The sequence below is a fragment of the Camelus bactrianus genome, chromosome 5, assembly GCF_048773025.1.
Source record: "Camelus bactrianus isolate YW-2024 breed Bactrian camel chromosome 5, ASM4877302v1, whole genome shotgun sequence".
Classification (NCBI taxonomy): Eukaryota; Metazoa; Chordata; class Mammalia; order Artiodactyla; family Camelidae; genus Camelus; species Camelus bactrianus.
The window spans coordinates 99,577,101-99,594,711 of record NC_133543.1 but is presented as its reverse complement, the minus strand read 5'-3'; the positions used below and the strand labels follow the sequence as shown (position 1 = coordinate 99,594,711).

At 40.3% G+C, this 17,611-nt stretch overlaps 1 protein-coding gene across 1 annotated transcript in view; it reads right to left on the bottom strand.

Moving 5' to 3' along the window:
* Window positions 1-16,354, bottom strand: part of LOC105063572 (UDP-glucuronosyltransferase 1A6) — a 75,010-nt gene extending 58,656 nt beyond the window's left edge. The window contains exon 1 of the mRNA XM_045511575.2: window positions 15,414-16,354. Within this exon, the coding sequence (XP_045367531.1) occupies window positions 15,414-16,268 (855 nt within the window). The 5' untranslated portion in view covers window positions 16,269-16,354. The remainder of the gene's footprint in view (window positions 1-15,413) is intronic.
* Window positions 16,355-17,611: the final 1,257 nt, after the last annotated feature.

Below are 17,611 nucleotides of genomic sequence, written 5' to 3'. Positions count from 1 at the left end.
CTTTGTTAATGTATTTAAGATAACAGGAATAAATGCATTACAATTTAACATAAATAACATCTTTAAAGAAAAGCAACTATGATCACCCTACCCCAGAAAAATTAGTCAGAAGAGTGACATGTTTTCCATTTTTTGCAAGGGACAGATTACAGGCTTATAGGGTCATTGACAAACTTCTTCTCCAAAAGAACACGTGGGTCTTTAAGTGTTCGATTTCAGGTGTGCAAGTCTCTGTGATAGCTGGCATGTCGTCAGAACCCCAGAGGAGGAGTCAGAAAGCCTGGAGCTAGCTTCCAGCCTTGCCACCCACAGGTCAGGATATAATCCATCTCCTGATTTTCAGGCTTCTCAACTCTCCCTGAGACCAAGGGAGATCACGTTTGTCCTGCCTGATGTACTGCCTTGCTGAGGGAGGTCCAATAGGGTGATAGATGTGGAAAGCAGGCCATCTGGGTGAGAGGTGGTTCCTAGCATGGCTCAAACAGACCTGCCCAGAGCTGGTCACGCACAGCTTAACTGGTTCTCAAGGCCCTGTCCTAACCCAGGCCTGTTGGCTCAGAAAGCACTTTGGGGCTCAGAAAGGAGAAGAAGCCTGAGGGATGGGTTGGAAAGGGCCATTGGGAGCACAGGGCTGGCCCCAGGAACGCAGCCAAGATGTAAATTCATGGCAGCATCCTGGGGGGAGGGTCAGGGTCTCCCTAGGAGACAGTATATTTGATGGAGGATATGGGGGCAGGTAGGCTGTAGGGTGGAGGCTTCTGAAGTCAGAATGCTCCGGGCCCAGGTCTTGGCGTAGATCCAAAATAGTCAAGTCTGAATCACCATGGATGGGACAGGACCATCCAGGGAAGTATAGCTTGCCCAGTCTGTCATTTCCAGTGGGCACGTGTCCTATCGTAGGGGCTGTGTTTATGACTTCCTGGGAGGGGCTGCATCAGCGTGGGTGGTGGTCCCAGAAGCCAAAAACAATGGGGAGGGGCACAGGACACTAAATAACCATGACAAAGGGACCACTCAGAAGAGATACAAAGTAGGACTTCCACTCACCTGCATTTACTAGAGTAAGGAGACTTCGAACACAAGGGTGAAGGGGAAAGAACGTGCCCAGGTTTCAGCAGTAAAGATCTCGTGATATTTGGTTTTGGGCTGCAGCTGCTGTCTTCTCTACTTGGCACACTCTCTTCCCACATCCCAACTCCTAAGATCGCCCTCCTCGTCCTGCAAGGCCCCCTAGTGTCAGCTCTATTTGGACCCTTTACTTTTCTTCAAAGTATGTTTCATAATTTGTAATTAACCAATGTCTGCCTCCCCGTTGGATGGCAAGCTTCCGGCTGGTGGTCATGTTCATTTGCTTGTGCCACATCCCCAGCACTTAGCCAGGCTCGTAGAAGGCTCTATTTAATAGATACCTGTTCAATGAAGGACCTTTTATGTTAAATAACAAAAGAGCCAACTGTGTGTTGTTCTGTAACACTAGAAAACCAACAAATGAGAGATTAGAGGCCATGAGATCTAAGTGAAGCTCATCCTGGGCAAATTTCACTGCATTTAACTTCCCAAAAGGTCACAGGTAGGGCACTTCCCAAGATGTTCCCAGTCTGCACAGGGAGGCAGTCAAGGGAAAGGTTAGGCATTTGGCCTCTGAAATCACAATGCCTGGGTTCACTGTACATGAATGTTTATAGCAGCGTTATTCATCATAGCCAAGAAGTGGAAACAACCCAACTGTTCATCCGCTGATGATTGGATAGACAAAATGTGGCATACCCAGACAATGGAATAGTATGCAGCCATAAAAGGGAATGAAATCTCAGCACATTCTACAAAATGAATAACCCTTGAAAACTAAGTGAAAGAAGCCAGTCACAAAGAACTATGTATATGTGTGAAATGTTCAGAACAGGCAAATCCATAGAGACAGAGAGTAAATTCATGGTTGCCAGTGACTGGAGAGAATGGGGAGTGACCGCTAAGGTCAAGGGATGTCCTTTTGGGGTGAGAAAGTGATCTGGAATTACACAGTGATGATGATTACTCATGTCTGCAAATGTATTAAAGAACATAGATTGTACATTTTAAAGGGGCAAACCTCTATGATATGTGAATTATATCTCATTTTAAAAAAAGGATCCTGCTTTCCCCACTTATCAGAGGTGTGACCACGAGCAAGTCACTCAGCCTCTCTGAGCTTCAGCTTCACTCTCTGCAAAATGGGGGTTAATAATAATACCAACCTATATTGGCTTTTGTTATATTTAAGTTCTAAACTCTCCCTAAGGGGACAGTCTGTCTGAGGGTTAAGTAACTCATTGGAAGCTCCCATCAAGAGGAGGATATTGACATCTGATCTTGTTGTTTTGAAAGGAGCCTGGTGGCACGGCGAATGTTAATACAGTGAAGGTTGGAAATAATCGTGCTGGGAAACACCCAGCACCGCCCAGTCACAGCAGAGTAACGACCGTCACCGACCCCACGCCGCACGCCCAGCACAAATGTTCACGTGCATTATCGTATTTGATCTGGAAGAGAGGTTTGTGGGGATGGTACTATTTTATCCCATTTAGCCTATTTGGAACCTGTGGTTCTTACCCAAGGTGATGGCGCTGTGAGGTGTCAGAGCTGGAGTTGTCGTGAAGACATGCTTGGATGGCTCCAGAGTCCATGTGCCCAAACACCACCTCCTGAAGCCTTCCAGCGTTTAAACCATAACTTGGGGCACAGCTTAGTGCCTCACTTGTTAATGCCGACACCTGCCATGGATGAGTCAGACAGTAGGCAGTCTTGTAGGCCACGGTAGGGCAGGGTTCATGGTGAGGAAGTGACACAGAAAGGCAAGACGTGGATGGGAAAGGAGGGAGAGAAGAGGAATGGAATAGAGGTTAAAAAAAAAAAAAGTCCCAGGGGAGCTTCAAGGAAGAGGGATGGAGGAGATAGTCAAGGAGAACAGTCAGCCGAAAGATTTTGTGAAATTTAGAGTCAAGTCTATGTAGACACCAGCTGGGGTCATCTTGTTCCTGACGATCCAGGTAAGACTGAGTCCCACATCCATTCAACATCCTGTTCCATGCCCTTCCCACGCAGCGTGTTATGTCCTGACGCCTGCTTGCAATTTCTGCTGAATCCTGGACTTCCCTTCTGCCTTCAGAGTATTTTTCTATTTCAGATCAAACACAGGACCCAATCCCTTGATGCTTCCCCGCCCCTACACCCACAGCAACTCTGTTTCACATAGCAAAACGTTCATGAAGGCCAAGGGTCCCTTAGGTAGGAGCTGTGCCAATGCAGCAGAGAAACAGCTTGGAACCATAGAGAGAACCTAAAATTTCCTACAAGTTCTCTCAGCCACTAGCGATTTCTTAGTTATCATGGGACCTCTTAGAGAGACCAGTGTCCTCTGCTCCCTCCCCCAAAACTGAAAGATGTTGGAGAGTAGATCTGAATGTTTGAAAAACGATTTGACTGAAATACAGGACATAGACAAGTATTTTCACTTCTCCGGCCCTGCGAGCCTCTTTGTATTCATAACGGGAGTGGCAGAATCCACAAACGAAGGAGTCTGACATGGAGCAGGTGACTTTCATCCTCTTAAAACAACCTTCTGAGGCTGAGACGCTTTGGCACACCCTTATACTCCAAGTGTGTTTCATTCATCCAGTACATGTGCTCCTGGCATGGGGCTGGGTACTAAGAGATAGGGCAATGGAAAAACCAAATGTGACTCCTGCCTGGAGTTTACAGCATAGAGTCATCAGAGAACTCACTCATCGCCATTGTGATAAGCAATTTTTTTTTTCAGTGGAGGTACTGGGGATTGAATCCAGGACCTCATGCATGCTAAACACTCACTATACCATTGAGCTATACCCTCCCTGCCATTGAAACCAAAATGAAAAATAAGTGAATTTAGGTCAACCATGAATGGGTAAAAGAGGATTCCAGAAGGAATTCCTGTTCTGAATTCCAGAACAGGTGGCATGAGGGCCCCAAGGTAGGGTGGAACATGGTGATATGAAAGACTGGAAGCAGGCAGTGTGGCTGAAACATAAAAAGGGAAAAGGACATGGCTGGCAAGGCGGGCAGGGGCTAAAAGACAAAGAGCTTTGTCAACCATATCAACGATGTCTTGGGTCCCTAATTCCATACCAAAAGGTTGCGTGCTAAAACCCGTCCAACCTAAACCATACTGATCACCCATCTGGTTCCCTCAGGACTTCTGGGAAGCCAAAGCAGACAGGTGACAATGTGACTCAGCACTCAGATCAATATCAGAATCACTAAAAGTTGAACAGGCAGACATGGGCTGCCTTCTGATATGATGCAATACCGAGGCCACGGCACTATTGATGTGTGTGCTTGTCAAAAGAGTGGAACCCAGATCAATCCAACCCATACTAAATTCCAGTTTACGGGAACAAGTTAAACATCACCACAAGGGGGCAGTCAGACAAACTCGAACACGAAATGTTCTTCAGGACACCAATCCAGTTACTGCAATAAGCCACAGCAATTTGTAAGAGGGAGGAACCAGAAGAAATGATGCAACATGGGAAACATGTTTGTATCCTAATTCAAATAAATCAACTGTCAAGAGACATTTTTTCCCATTAAAAAAAAATTCTGGTTACGTATACATGACGTAAAATTCTCCATCTTCGTCATTTGAAAGTGCACAATTGAGTAGAATTCAGTCATCGCGATGCTGTGCAGCCATCACTGCTATCCAGTTCCGGATCAATTTCATCACCCCAAGAGGAAAGCTCTTCTCCATTAGGCAGTCACTCCCCAGTCCCCTATCTTCCTGCCTTTGGCAACTGCTAATCTGCTTTGTGTCTCTATGGATTTGCCTATTCTGGGTCTTCTATATGAATGGAATCAGACAACATGCAGTCTTTTGTGTCTGGGTTCCTTCACTTTGCATTATGTTTTCAAGGTTCACCCACGTTGCAGAAGGTATCAGTACTTCATTCATTCTAATGGGTGGGTAATATCCCATGGTGCAGATGGACCACATTTTGTTTATCCATTCACCAGTTAAAGGACATTTGGCTATTGTGAATGGTGCTGCTACGAGCATCCCTGTACCACTCTATTTCAGTACTTGATTTTCCAGTTCTTTAGGTAATATACTCAAGAGTGGAATTGTTGAGTCATATGGTACTTCTGTTTCACTTATAGAGGAGGAATTACCAAATTGCTTTCCGCAGCAGCTGCACCATTTTACATTCCCACCAGGAGGGTATGAATATTCCAATTTCTCCACATTTCTGCCAATGCTTATTTTTGTTTTTATTAAGTAGTTATCATATTGGCTGTGAAATGGTATCTCATTGTGGTATTGATTTGCATTTCCCTAGTAATTAATGATATTGAGCCTATTTTCATGTGCTTGTTGGCCATTTCTATATCTTCTTTGGAGAAATAGCTATTCAAGACCTTTGCCCATTTTTTAATTGGATGGTTTGAGCTCTTTATCTATTCTAGATACTAGAACCTTATCAGATACATAATTTGTAAATATTTTCTCCTATCTTGTGGGTTGTCTTTTTACTCTCTAGGTAATGTCCTGTGATGTACAAAAGTTTTTCATTTTGATGAAATTTAATTTATCTGTTTTTTGTTTGTTTCTTGAGCTTTTAATCTTATATCTAAGAAACCATTGCCAAATCCAAAGTCATGAAGATTTACTCCAATGTTTTCTTCTAAGAGTTTTAGCTTTTATATTTAGGTCTTTGATCCACTTTAATTCCTGCATATGATGTGAGGTAAGGATCCAACTTCATTCTTTTGCATGTAGATATCCAGTTGTCCCCAGCACCATTGGTTGAAGAGACTATTCTTCTCCCACTGAATGATTTGGACAGCTTTGTCAAAAATCAATTGACCAAGGATGTATGAGTTTATTTCCAGATTCTTAATTCTATTCCACTGACCTATATATAAAAGACATTTCTTTTTGAGACTATTGAGGAAATTAATTATAGACTGTAAAGTAGATAATATTAAAGAATTTCTTTTTAGGTGTGATAATGATAATGTGGTCATGTAATAAATGTCTTTTACTTTTTATATTTAGTGAAGTATTAATGAATGGAATGACATATCAAGGACTTCCTTTTAAAAATGACAGTCAAAAAATGTGTTTAAGAAAGAGAAAAAGGAGATAGATGAATCACTACAGAAAAATACTGAAAATTATTTAACCTGAGTATGTATATATGAGATTCATTACCCTAAGGTCTCTTCTTTTGTGCATGTTTGAAAGCTTCGAGAATTTTTTTTTTGCATAAAGTTCACTTTAAATATAACTTTTATTTTTTTATTTTTTAATTATTTTTATTGAGTTATAGTCAGTTTACAATGTTGTGTCAATTTCTGGTGTACAGCACAACTTTTCAGTCATATATGAATATACATATATTCATTTTCATATTCTTTCACATCGTGAGCTACACAAGATCTTGAATATATTTCCCTGTGCTATAAAGTATTAACTAGTTTATTTATTCTATATACCCATCAGTATCTACAAATCTCTAACTCCCAGTCTGTCCCTTCCCACTCCCCTCCCCCTGACAACCACAAGTTTGTATTCTATGTCTGTGAGTCTATTTCTGTTTTATATTTAAGTTCATTTGTCTTTTTTTTTTTTAGATTCCACATATGAGTGATATTATATATTTTTGTTTCTCTTTTTTGCTTACTTCACTTAGAATGACATTCTCCGGGGACATCCATGTTGCTTGCTGCAAATGGCATTATGTTGTCGCTTTTATGGCTGAATAGTATTCCATTGTATAAATATACACAGCTTCTTTATCCAGTCATCTGTTGGTGGACATTTAGGTTGTTTCCACATCTTGGCTATTGTAAATAGTGCTGCTATGAACATTGGGGTGCAGGTGTCTTTTTGAAGTAGGGTTCCTTCTGGATATATGCCCAGGAGCAGGATGACTGGGTCATATGGTAAGTCTATTCCTAGTCTTTTGAGGAATCTCCATACTGTTTTCCACAGTGGCTACACCAACCTGCATTCCCACCAGCAGTGTAGGAGGGTTCCCTTTTCTCCACACTCTCTCCAGCATTTGTCATTTGTGGACTTTTGAATGATGGCCATTCTGACTGGTGTGAGGTGATACCTCATTGTAGTTTTGATTTGCATTTCTCTGATAATTAGTGATATTGAGCAATTTTTCATGTGCCTATTGGTCATTCATATTCTTCCTTGGAGAATTGCTTGTTTAGGTCATCTGCCCATTTTTGGATTGGGTTGTTTGCTTTTTTCTTATTATGTCATATGAGCTGTTTATATATTCTGGAGATCAAGCCTTTGTTGGTTTCATCGTTTGCAAATATTTTCTCCCATTACATAGGTTGTCATTTAGTCTTACTTATGGTTTCCTTTGCTGTACAGAAGCTTGTAAGTTTAATTAGGTCCCATTTGTTTATTTTTGCTTTTATTTCTATTTCTTGGGTATACTGAAAACTTTGAGAATTTAAAAGCAGAAATAAACAGTCATGGTGAGGGGCATTAGATTCCCCCACTAATAGATAAATTTGAATTTAACTTTTGGAATGGAGCCAGAATCTCAGAGAAATAAGGAAGCACAGGTCTTTTATTGCTGTGTAAACTCATGCTGCCTCCAGGTCTCCAGAGCTGGAACAACTACTCTGAATTGTATAGACTGAACCCAGCGGATCTGGTAATCAATTCTACTGGGACTCACCAAAAACTGAAAAAGACTGGAAGTGATTTCCTTTTTTTTTTTTCCCCTTTAAAACTATTTTAAAGTTCTCCTGAATGATGATCTGCCATCCTTGTTAAAGTATTTAATTACATCCTTGACTATCATCCCCCTGGACAGACTCAAGGAGACTCTGTGATAGGAAACTTTCAAGAAAACTCTCTCCAGGGATCCTGAGACACAGCCCACAAACACACATGCACACACACCCGAATACCTACACACAGCGCACACTCTATCATCAATCGATGTTTCCTTCTTCTAGGACAGATGAGATTCAAACTATGACTCCTGTTCTCAAGCAAGGTAAACTGCTCAGCAAACTGTGTGTCTTACCAAGAGACTGCCTGCCCATCTGAAATAAGGCAGGAGAAATATATGGTGTCCGTAGGTCTTTTGATGAAAATTTGCTTGTGTAGTTATGTTGTATATAAAGGCTCTTTGTTAAAGGGTCCTCTTTGAGATCAGAATTGCTCTCTGAGAATTATTCTTACTTTATAGTTATATTTATAAGTATACATATGTTTTAAATTCTGTATATAATATGTATTTTATATAAAATTTAAATAAATATACATAAATGTATAATATATAAATTTTAAAATATCTATATAAACTTTCAGCTATAGGAAAGCTTAGGATACATATAATCCTTTAATAGATATATAAAACCATATATTTTATAGATACTTATAGACATATGTAACTAAACATATGTAAAACCATATATGGTTCAATATGTTTTATAGATTTCTTTCTGTAAGTGGTGGCTATAAAATCCATTAGGTTTTATATATCTCTGACCTGCTCCAGATGACCCATGAGCTGCAATAAACTGGGTATGGGGTCAGGAAGCTGCAGGGCCTCACCCTCGGGCAGAGGCGGCAGGTGCAGGCAGCAGCTGGCTGGTGCCCAGTGGGGCTGTGGACAAAGAGCAAAGGGGAGAGGCCCAGCCTCTCAGAGTCCTGCAACTTGCCTCCCCTTGCCAGCAAAAGAACCACAGCCTGGTCTTGCCAAGAGCAGAAAGCCATGCCTAATTCCAACAGGCCTAAGGTGGAAGGCTCTCCAGTTTCTAGAAAGAGCATTATTTCACTTTCCCACGAGGCCAAAAAGTCCCTCATTCACCAAACATCTGCTGAGCACTGGACTAGACCCCCAAGGACGAAAAAAGGTCAAGGGGTCCATGGGATATCTTTGTACCTTCTACCTCATTTTGCTGGAAATCTAAAGCTCCTCTCTAAAAAATCAAGACTATTTTTAAAAAGGATGGAGACTCACCCCTGGCCTCCAAGAGTGCACACACCACAGGGAGACAGACAAGGCAATGATGCCCCGCAGGGAGCGTAGGGCTCGCCTCTGCCAGCTGTCTGTCTGACAACCGTCTGCGGAGTGACAGCCGCAAGGTTTAGACCCACGGTCACTCCTCGACAGCCACAAACAGGAGCCTCTGGGCAGCCTTCAGCTCGCCTCTACCAGCTTGAGTCTGTGGACAGTAATTCCAAGTTAATACGAGCTCAGCCGAGGACCTCTCTGCAAGGCCCCAGGTACCCGACAGAGGTCACACTGGAAAGGGTTGAGCCCCTGCTCCTTCCTTCCCTCCAAGGCTGGTATGGGCCTGGCTCTGTCCCAGCCTGAGGAGAGGGTGGCCGGTCTGAGCCTTGGTGTCCAAAATGCCACCGGCCTATGCCCAAGAGAGCAAAATGGGCAAGGCAGGGCTGGCAATGGACCATCTGTGAGGCTGGATGCCTCTCCTCAGTTTTCCTGACAGCCTTCCCATCCCAGGTCTGAATCACCTCCTCTCTGGAGCCCCCCTGATTTCCCTAGACTCCAAGCTCCCCTTTCTGTGCACTTCTGCACATTGTGTGCTCAGATCCACTTTCCAAGTCTGTCCCCTGGACCAGAACTGCTCCAGCCCTCTGACCTTTAGCACAGACCTAGCCCAGTAGGATTGCAAACTTAAGCCTGGAAAATTTCAATGGGAAACCATCATATTTCAATATCTCTTGGTAAATTGCACGATAGGTTCCAAGTAAAGTCTATAGAATTAAGTATCTTATCCAGGAAGAAAGAATGGGCTTTTGTTTTTTCTTTTGGGAAGCTCTAGTCCAGACTGGGGTGTGCAGTAGAGAGAAAATCCAACCATGTGACCCAGGAAATGTCCCATTCCTTCGGAGGTGGGGGACAAGATTTCTGCCCATGCCCCTAGAAAAGAGCCAGAAGTGAGACAACTGAGGAAAAGGGCAGTCCAGTTGGGCCAGGACAGAGACCGCTTGTCCCCTCAGCCACATGGGTCAAGGGACATGTGTAAGTCCTACATGAGGGGTCCCTGGGGGTTGAGAAGTTTGCAGAATTACACTGTTTCCAATACATTTGTTGTTACTGATGAGAAGATGCGTGCAGGGGGAGTTTTGGAACCCAAACTGTAGTAGCAAAAACATGACCTTTGCACCCAATCGCAGCACCTTTCTTAAAAAATAAATGCATACAGAAACCATGGGCCCACAGGCGACCAGAGGGACTTAGGTTATCTTTCTAATGTTTTACATTAAACTTATTGCTACTCTGAGTAACCTTGCTTTGTACCAGGAGCATCACTTAAACTAACATATTTCTTATTAACTGGTGATGTAATTGTTTTTCAGAGTGAATAGAACATTACAATATATTTAAATTTTATGTTTCCTCCTAGATTCCCCTTCTTCAGGTGTCGTACCTCTGACTTTTCCCTGGGGGCCCAGCAATCTTGTCCCCCACCTCAAAGGGACTGGAAAATCTGAGCGACCTGATTTTTATATGACTGATGAGCTAAGAATGGTTGTTACACTTTTAAAGATTTATAAACAATCAAACAAAAACAAACAAACAAACAAGATTATGTGACAGAAACTGTATATGGCCTGCAAAGTCTAAAATATTGACTCTGGCCCTTTCCGTAAAAGTTTGCCAATCCCTGCCATTGCAGCTTGAATTTACACAAACAAAATAATATGTTCTCTGCTATATGGAATCACTTAAATTCCCTTTTAGCACATGTGTGATGAAAAGTGCTTAACTATTTTTTTCATTTATTTTTACATTTTTCACATTATTTATTACATTTTTACATATCTTATTATTACAATGTTGTGTCAAATTCCAGTGTAGAGCACAAGTTTTCAGTTATACATGAACATACATATATTCATTGTCACATTTTATTTCTCTGTGAGCTACCACAAGATCTTGTATATATTTCCCTGTGCTATACAGTATAATCTTGTTTATCTATTCTGTATATGCCTGTCAGTATCTACAAATTTTGAAATCCCAGTCTGTCCCTTCCCACTCTCCGTCCCCTTGGCAACCATAAGTTTGTATTCTATGTCTATGAGCCTGTTTCTGTTTTGTATTTATGTTCTTTTTTTTTTTTTTTTTTTAGATTCCACATATGAGCAATCTCATATGGTATTTTTCTTTCTCTTTCTGGCTTACTTCACTTAGAATGACATTCTCCAGGAGCATGCATGTTGCTGCAAATGGTGTTACGTTGTTGTTTTTATGGCTGAATAGTATTCCATTGTGTAAATATACCACCTCTTCTTCATCCAGTCATCCGTTGATGGACATTTAGGCTGTTTCCATGTCTTGGCTATTGTAAATAGTGCTGCTATGAACATTGGGGTGCAGGTGTCTTTTTGAAGTAGGGTTCCTTCTGGATATATGCCCAGGAGCAGGATGACTGGGTCATATGGTAAGTCTGTTCCTAGTCTTTTGAGGAATCTCCATACTGTTTTCCACAGTGGCTGCACCAACCTGCATTCCCACCAGCAGTGTAGGAGGGTTCCCTTTTCTCCACACCCTCTCCAGCATTTGTCATTTGTGGACTTTTGAATGATGGCCATTCTGACTGGTGTGAGGTGATACCTCATTGTAGTTTTGATTTGCATTTCTCTGATAATTAGTGATATTGAGCATTTTTTCATGTGCCTGTGGATCATTTGTATTTCTTCCTTGGAGAATTGCTTGTTTAGGTCATCTGCCCATTTTTGGATTGGGTTGTTTGCTTTTTTCTTATTATGTCATATGAGCTGTTTATATAATCTGGAGATCAAGCCTTTGTTGGTTTCATCGTTTGCAAAAATTTTCTCCCATTCCTTAGGTTGTCGTTTTGTTTTACTTATGGTTTCCTTTGCTGTACAGAAGCTTGTAAGTTTAATTAGGTCCCATTTGTTTACTCCTGCTTTTATTTCTATTGCTTGGGTAGACTGCCCTAGGAGAACATTTTTGAGACGTACATAAGATACTGTTTTGCCTGTGTCTTCTTCTAGGAGGTTTATTGTATCTTGTTTTATGTTTAAGTCTTTGATCCCTTTTGAGTTGATTTTTGTGTATGGTGTAAGGGAGTGTTCTAGCTTCATTGCTTTATATACTGCTGTCCAGTTTTCCCAACACCATTTGCTGAAGAGACTGTCTTTATTCCTTTGTATATTCTTGCCTTCTTTGTCGAAGATTAGTTGACCAAAAGTTTGTGGGTTCATTTCTGGGCTCTCTATTCTGTTCCATTGGCCCATATGTCTGTTTTTGTACCAATACCATGCTTTCTTGATGACTGTAGCTCTATAGTATTGTCCATTCAGTTAAACTAAATAAATCCAACACTATCGTCTTGGCTTCTGTGTGTGTCTGTGTGTGTGTGTGTGTGTGTGTGTGTGTGTGTGTACCTAATCTGGGTGAAACTTCCTCAACTATGTGAGGGTCCTGGTGCCCTCACTGGGTAAGGCAAAGTGAGCAGAGGCCCTTACAAAATGTTGTCCCAGCCAGACTTGATTTAGGCTTTAAGTAGTAGGAGCTACATAAACAGAGTGTCCACAACGTAATCTCACTGAGCATATAATCCATCTATAACCACTCCTTAGTTCAAAGCAGAAAGAACCCTCAACATATGAGAAACTATGACCCTATTACAAAATACACTGAGACTTACAAGCAGCCAGGTCAATCGATAAAAATGAATAGTACTTCCCTAATAAAAGAATAGGCTGAGATAAGCCACCAGGTGTTTTATCTGGATTTATAGACTATGCATTTGCCAGGAATCTTACTCCTGTGTTTGAAAAGTACTTTTCAACTGCAAGTGATTAAACTCTAATTCAAACTGGCTAAATCAACTATTCAAAATTATTCATAAACTATTGAATAATTGTTTTGAACTAATGATTCAACTTCAGTAAAACAAAATAAGAGGTATGAATAAGGGGGGTATTATTTGCAGATAATATTGTACACCTAGGAAATCTTATAGAGGGACGGGGATAGCTCAGTGGTACAGCACAAGCTTAGTATGCACGAGCTCCTGGGTTTAATCCCTGGTATTTCCCTTTAAAAGAGAGAGAATTATTTCTAATTGAAGGAAAAAAGAAAGAAATAGTACAGATTAACAAGAGAAATTAGTAATATGGCTAGATCGAGATAAATGTGCAAAAAACAAAATTATTCTCTAAAAAATGCCCTATTCATGATAGTTTCAAAAATAATAAAATGCCTAGGAATAAATTTTAATAAGAGAAAATAAAAGATATCAAAGTCAAATGCAGATTTTCATTGGCAGACATAAAACAAGATCTGAATAAATAAAGAGAAGTACTATATTCTGAATAGAAAAAGCATAGCAAAAAGATGATGTTAATCTTCCTCAAATTAGTAAAAATATTTTACACAATGTTAACAGAAATCTAGTGGTTTATTTTTATTTTTTGGAACTAGATAAAACAATATGCAGTTTTGTGAAAGAGAGTAAATTATGAGAATCACCAAGAAAATTTGGAAAAAAAGAATAATGAGTATGAGGCATGCTCTACCACATGTTAAAACTTATTACAAAGCTACCATAATCAAAATATGGACTGGAACATGAATAGATAAATCAGTGGAACAAGACTGAAAGTTCAAAAGCAGATGCAAAAAAATATGGAAATTTAAAATATGATAATGTGTTTCAATTCAATGGATGAAAAAGGATTTTTCATTAAATGATGTTCGGACAATGGACAGTCTATTTAGAAAAATAATAAAGTCAGACCTTTATACCATGTAAAGTTCTCATTGTAAGAAATAAAATTAATGTTGGAGGAATTAAAGCATTAAAACATAATATGGAAAAAATGCTTATGTATGTCAAGCTTGGAAAGATCGAAACAAGCTGAAATCCAGAAACAATTAAAGGAAAAGTCAACCAGTTTGAACTACCCATAAATGAAAACCCTATATAAGGGCAGATGAAAGAGATTAAAAATATTCACAAGGAAAAAATTATTTGCAGCACATATAAAAAGTTGTTAATATTCCCAATACTCAAGAGACTTGAGATAATTATATTACTATTAATTATGGTAACTATAAAAAGAAAGCCCTATAAAAATGATTTAAGAGGGAATTGGGCATAGCTCAGTGGTAGAGCACATACACAAGGTACTGGGTTCAATCCCCAATACTTCCACTAAAAAAATATTTTGGGGGGTGGGTAATTAGGTTTTTATTTACTTATTTATTTATTTTTTTTAACAGAGAGACTGGGGATTGAACCCAGGACCTTGCGCATGCTAGGCACACACTCTACCACTAAGCTATACCCTCCTCCCCACCAAATATTTTTTAATGATTAAGGAATGTGAATACATACTTCACAAAAGAGAGAATGCAAATGGCCAATATATCTATGAAAACAGGAAATAAAAATTGATACAGCCATGGAGAATTTTTTTTGCCAAAAAATTTAAAACTTGGACAACATCTGGAGGTGGAGAGGGTAGGCAAAAACAGAACTCTTTTGACCTACTTCTGACCAAAGCATCAAGTTGTTCAATATTTTGATAGCAATCTGTCTAATTTATTAAAATACAGCATGTGCCTCCCATGTGACCCAGCAACCCTACTCCTAAGGACTCTCGCTTATGGAGATAAGAACAAGACAATAGAAACACAAGAAGGTAAAGAAATTAAGAATGTTTAATACAATCTTGCTTATAAAAGCAAAAGTGGGAAAAGCTATTAATATCTATCAATAACAATAGCTATTAATATTGGTTAGTTGAATAAACTACAAAATAAAAGTAAAGAATTTTATGCAACTATTTAAAAGAATGTGACAGATTTGTGTGTACTGATTGTAAAGATGTCCACAACTTACTGGCAAGTCAAATAAGCAAGGAAAAGAACAATATGTCTAGTCTGGTGGTAGACTGCATTTTAACAAAGTGAGTATGAGAATTTATGTTCGATATGTGCACATGTATTAATAATTTCAGAAAAATCGGGGAAAATGCACACAAAATTGTTAAAAGCATTTTCCTATAGGGGGTGGCACTGGATTAACCAAAATCCATTTCTTACTATATTTTCCAGTATTTTTCCAAAAACAGTATTAAAAAATGCAGCCTGAAAATTATATACAATTACCTCCTCCTCCTCCTCCTCCTCCTCCTCCTCCACATACATACATATCAGAGAGGGCAGCTTTATAAAATTTGATAACACACAATTAAATGAATTGGCACAAAATAATTTGGTCAACCAGAAAGAAATTACAAATGCAAAGGATATAAATGACAAATCACAGTTTGGTAAGGAATCTTTTTTTTTTTTTAATGTCCAAAGTTAGATTATTCTTAATATGCTAAAGGACAAGTAACTTACCTTTGGCAATGGCTTTCTCTCCTGGCAGTTGATGCCACCAATGAAGACCACGTTGGGCATCACAGGCTTGGGATAGTCCAAAACAAAGTCCGCTCGTAACAACCAAATTGATGTTTGGCTGAAGAGATCATATGCTGTGACAGGCGTTTGGAAAATCTCAGAGGCAATATCTTCAACGTTTTTGTAAAAATAGTGGCAAAATACACGTTCCTCCAAGTGCCAGATTTGGTTCCGTACTCTCTCCCTGAAAGTCATGACATCCGAGAGCGCCGTGAGGCCTCTAGGGACATAGGAGAGAGCCATGGGACTCTGAGTGCCTTCTTCAAGGTAGTGGCAAAATACTCCCCTACTGAAGATCACAGATGGGAGTGAAAAATATTTGGCTACAATTAAGCCACACATATCAAAAGGATCTAGAAACACTGCATCAAAAGAACTCTCTTCTAAGTATTTGACTAATTTTAAGTCCTTAAACAGACTCCTACAGTGTGAAAATAAATCATCAAAAATTTTGTTGGCTGGACTCATTAAGAAAGAAAATAAACTTAGCTGTGGATTTTTCCACTGAAAATCAGAGAAAATCTGGAACTCACGATTGAAGTCCTCCAGAGTGTAAGTCGTGGAATAAGTCTTCACTGTAACATTGAATGAATTTCCCAGGTGCCAACTCACCTCTGGTATGACTAGGACCACCTCATGCCCTTTGTGGATGAGCTTCTCCACAACCGAACGCATGGTAAACCAGTGGCTCCCATCCATGGGTACTACCAGCAGCTTGCCTGCCTCAGCGAAGCCAGGTGTCAGCAGCAGACACACGTATAGAGGAAGGAAGCCGGTTAAAATTGCAGGAGCCATCAGATTAACTGCAGCCCAGAGCAATTCAGCTACCTGGATTCAAAGCTCATGTAACATGATAGCCAGAAGTGCAGGCACAAAACCTGTCCCAGGAAAGGGCGTGTATTTATACATTAACTAAAAAAAAAAAAAATTCATTGCCAATGATTTACTCATAAGAACAACAGATGAATAGCAGTGCTGAAATACTAGTATTATGTGTTCCAGATGAGAATGGCTTTTGATCTTTGCCATGGGCAGAGGTCACGCGCTGCAATGCCCTTTTAGAAACAGAATTATTAAGCAATGCTTTTGGACCCTGAAGACTCAGAAAGATAAGAAAGAAAGAAAGAAAGAAAGAAAGAAAGAAAGAAAGAAAGAAAGAAAGAAAGAAAGAAAGAAAGAAAGAAAGAAAGAAAGAAAGAAAGAAAGAAAGGAAATTTCAATAAACCTGGTATTTTTGCAATTTGTTCCAAAGGAAAATTTGGATTTTATCCTCAGACTACCAAAGACTGTGCCCAGAAATTGATTGGCATCCCAGATTCCAAGGAAAGATCTGAAGCCCCTTGCCTCTGACCTCCTCACCGGCAGTGGGCTTGAGGTTCACAAGAGCCTCTGTGATTCCTGGAATTACTGTTCATCTTCATTCTATTTCCAGAATCTTCTGAGGCCCCCCCAAATGCTGAGATAATGGTGACAGTCCCATCTGCATGGACCATTCCAGAGATGCGATGGAATGTCGCCTTTCTTAAATATGCTGCATGCAGAGGGTGGTCTCCCGACCAAAGCTTGACAGAAGCACTCTGTGGGACTCCCGTCTCTTTTCTCTCTGCTTCCACATTCCTCTGTTTAGACCTCTGCTGTGGGCTCGCCCTAATAGCCCTGGTGTTCCCCTTCAGGAATCTCTGTATCTGTCTCTCACATGGTACCAAACACTCTTTGAGGTCAGGGGATATGTTTCCTTCATGTTTGTCCCCTTCTCCCACAGGACCCACATTATGCTTCACACAGATATAACACACAGTTGCGCTGAACTGAACTATATTATGCAGGATTTCTAGGTGCCTTCATGGGTAAACTAAGTGGTGTCAGGTAAGACCTTGAGGACCACCCGGTCAGGGATTATAGAGCCAACCTGGGGGCATAGTCCCGGTTAGGGGCTCAGATGGCTCCTTCCAGGACATCCAAACTATTACTGGTGACATTTGCTTAGTCATCAATTACCCAGGTGCCTGGAAATGTTTCAGATAAATGTCTGAAAAGCAAAAATGGTGGTGAACGATCTACCTCCCATGATGTCTACTTTAATAAAATAGAAAATGCAAAAACAATAGAGATAATCAGTGAACCCAAAAGCTCATTCT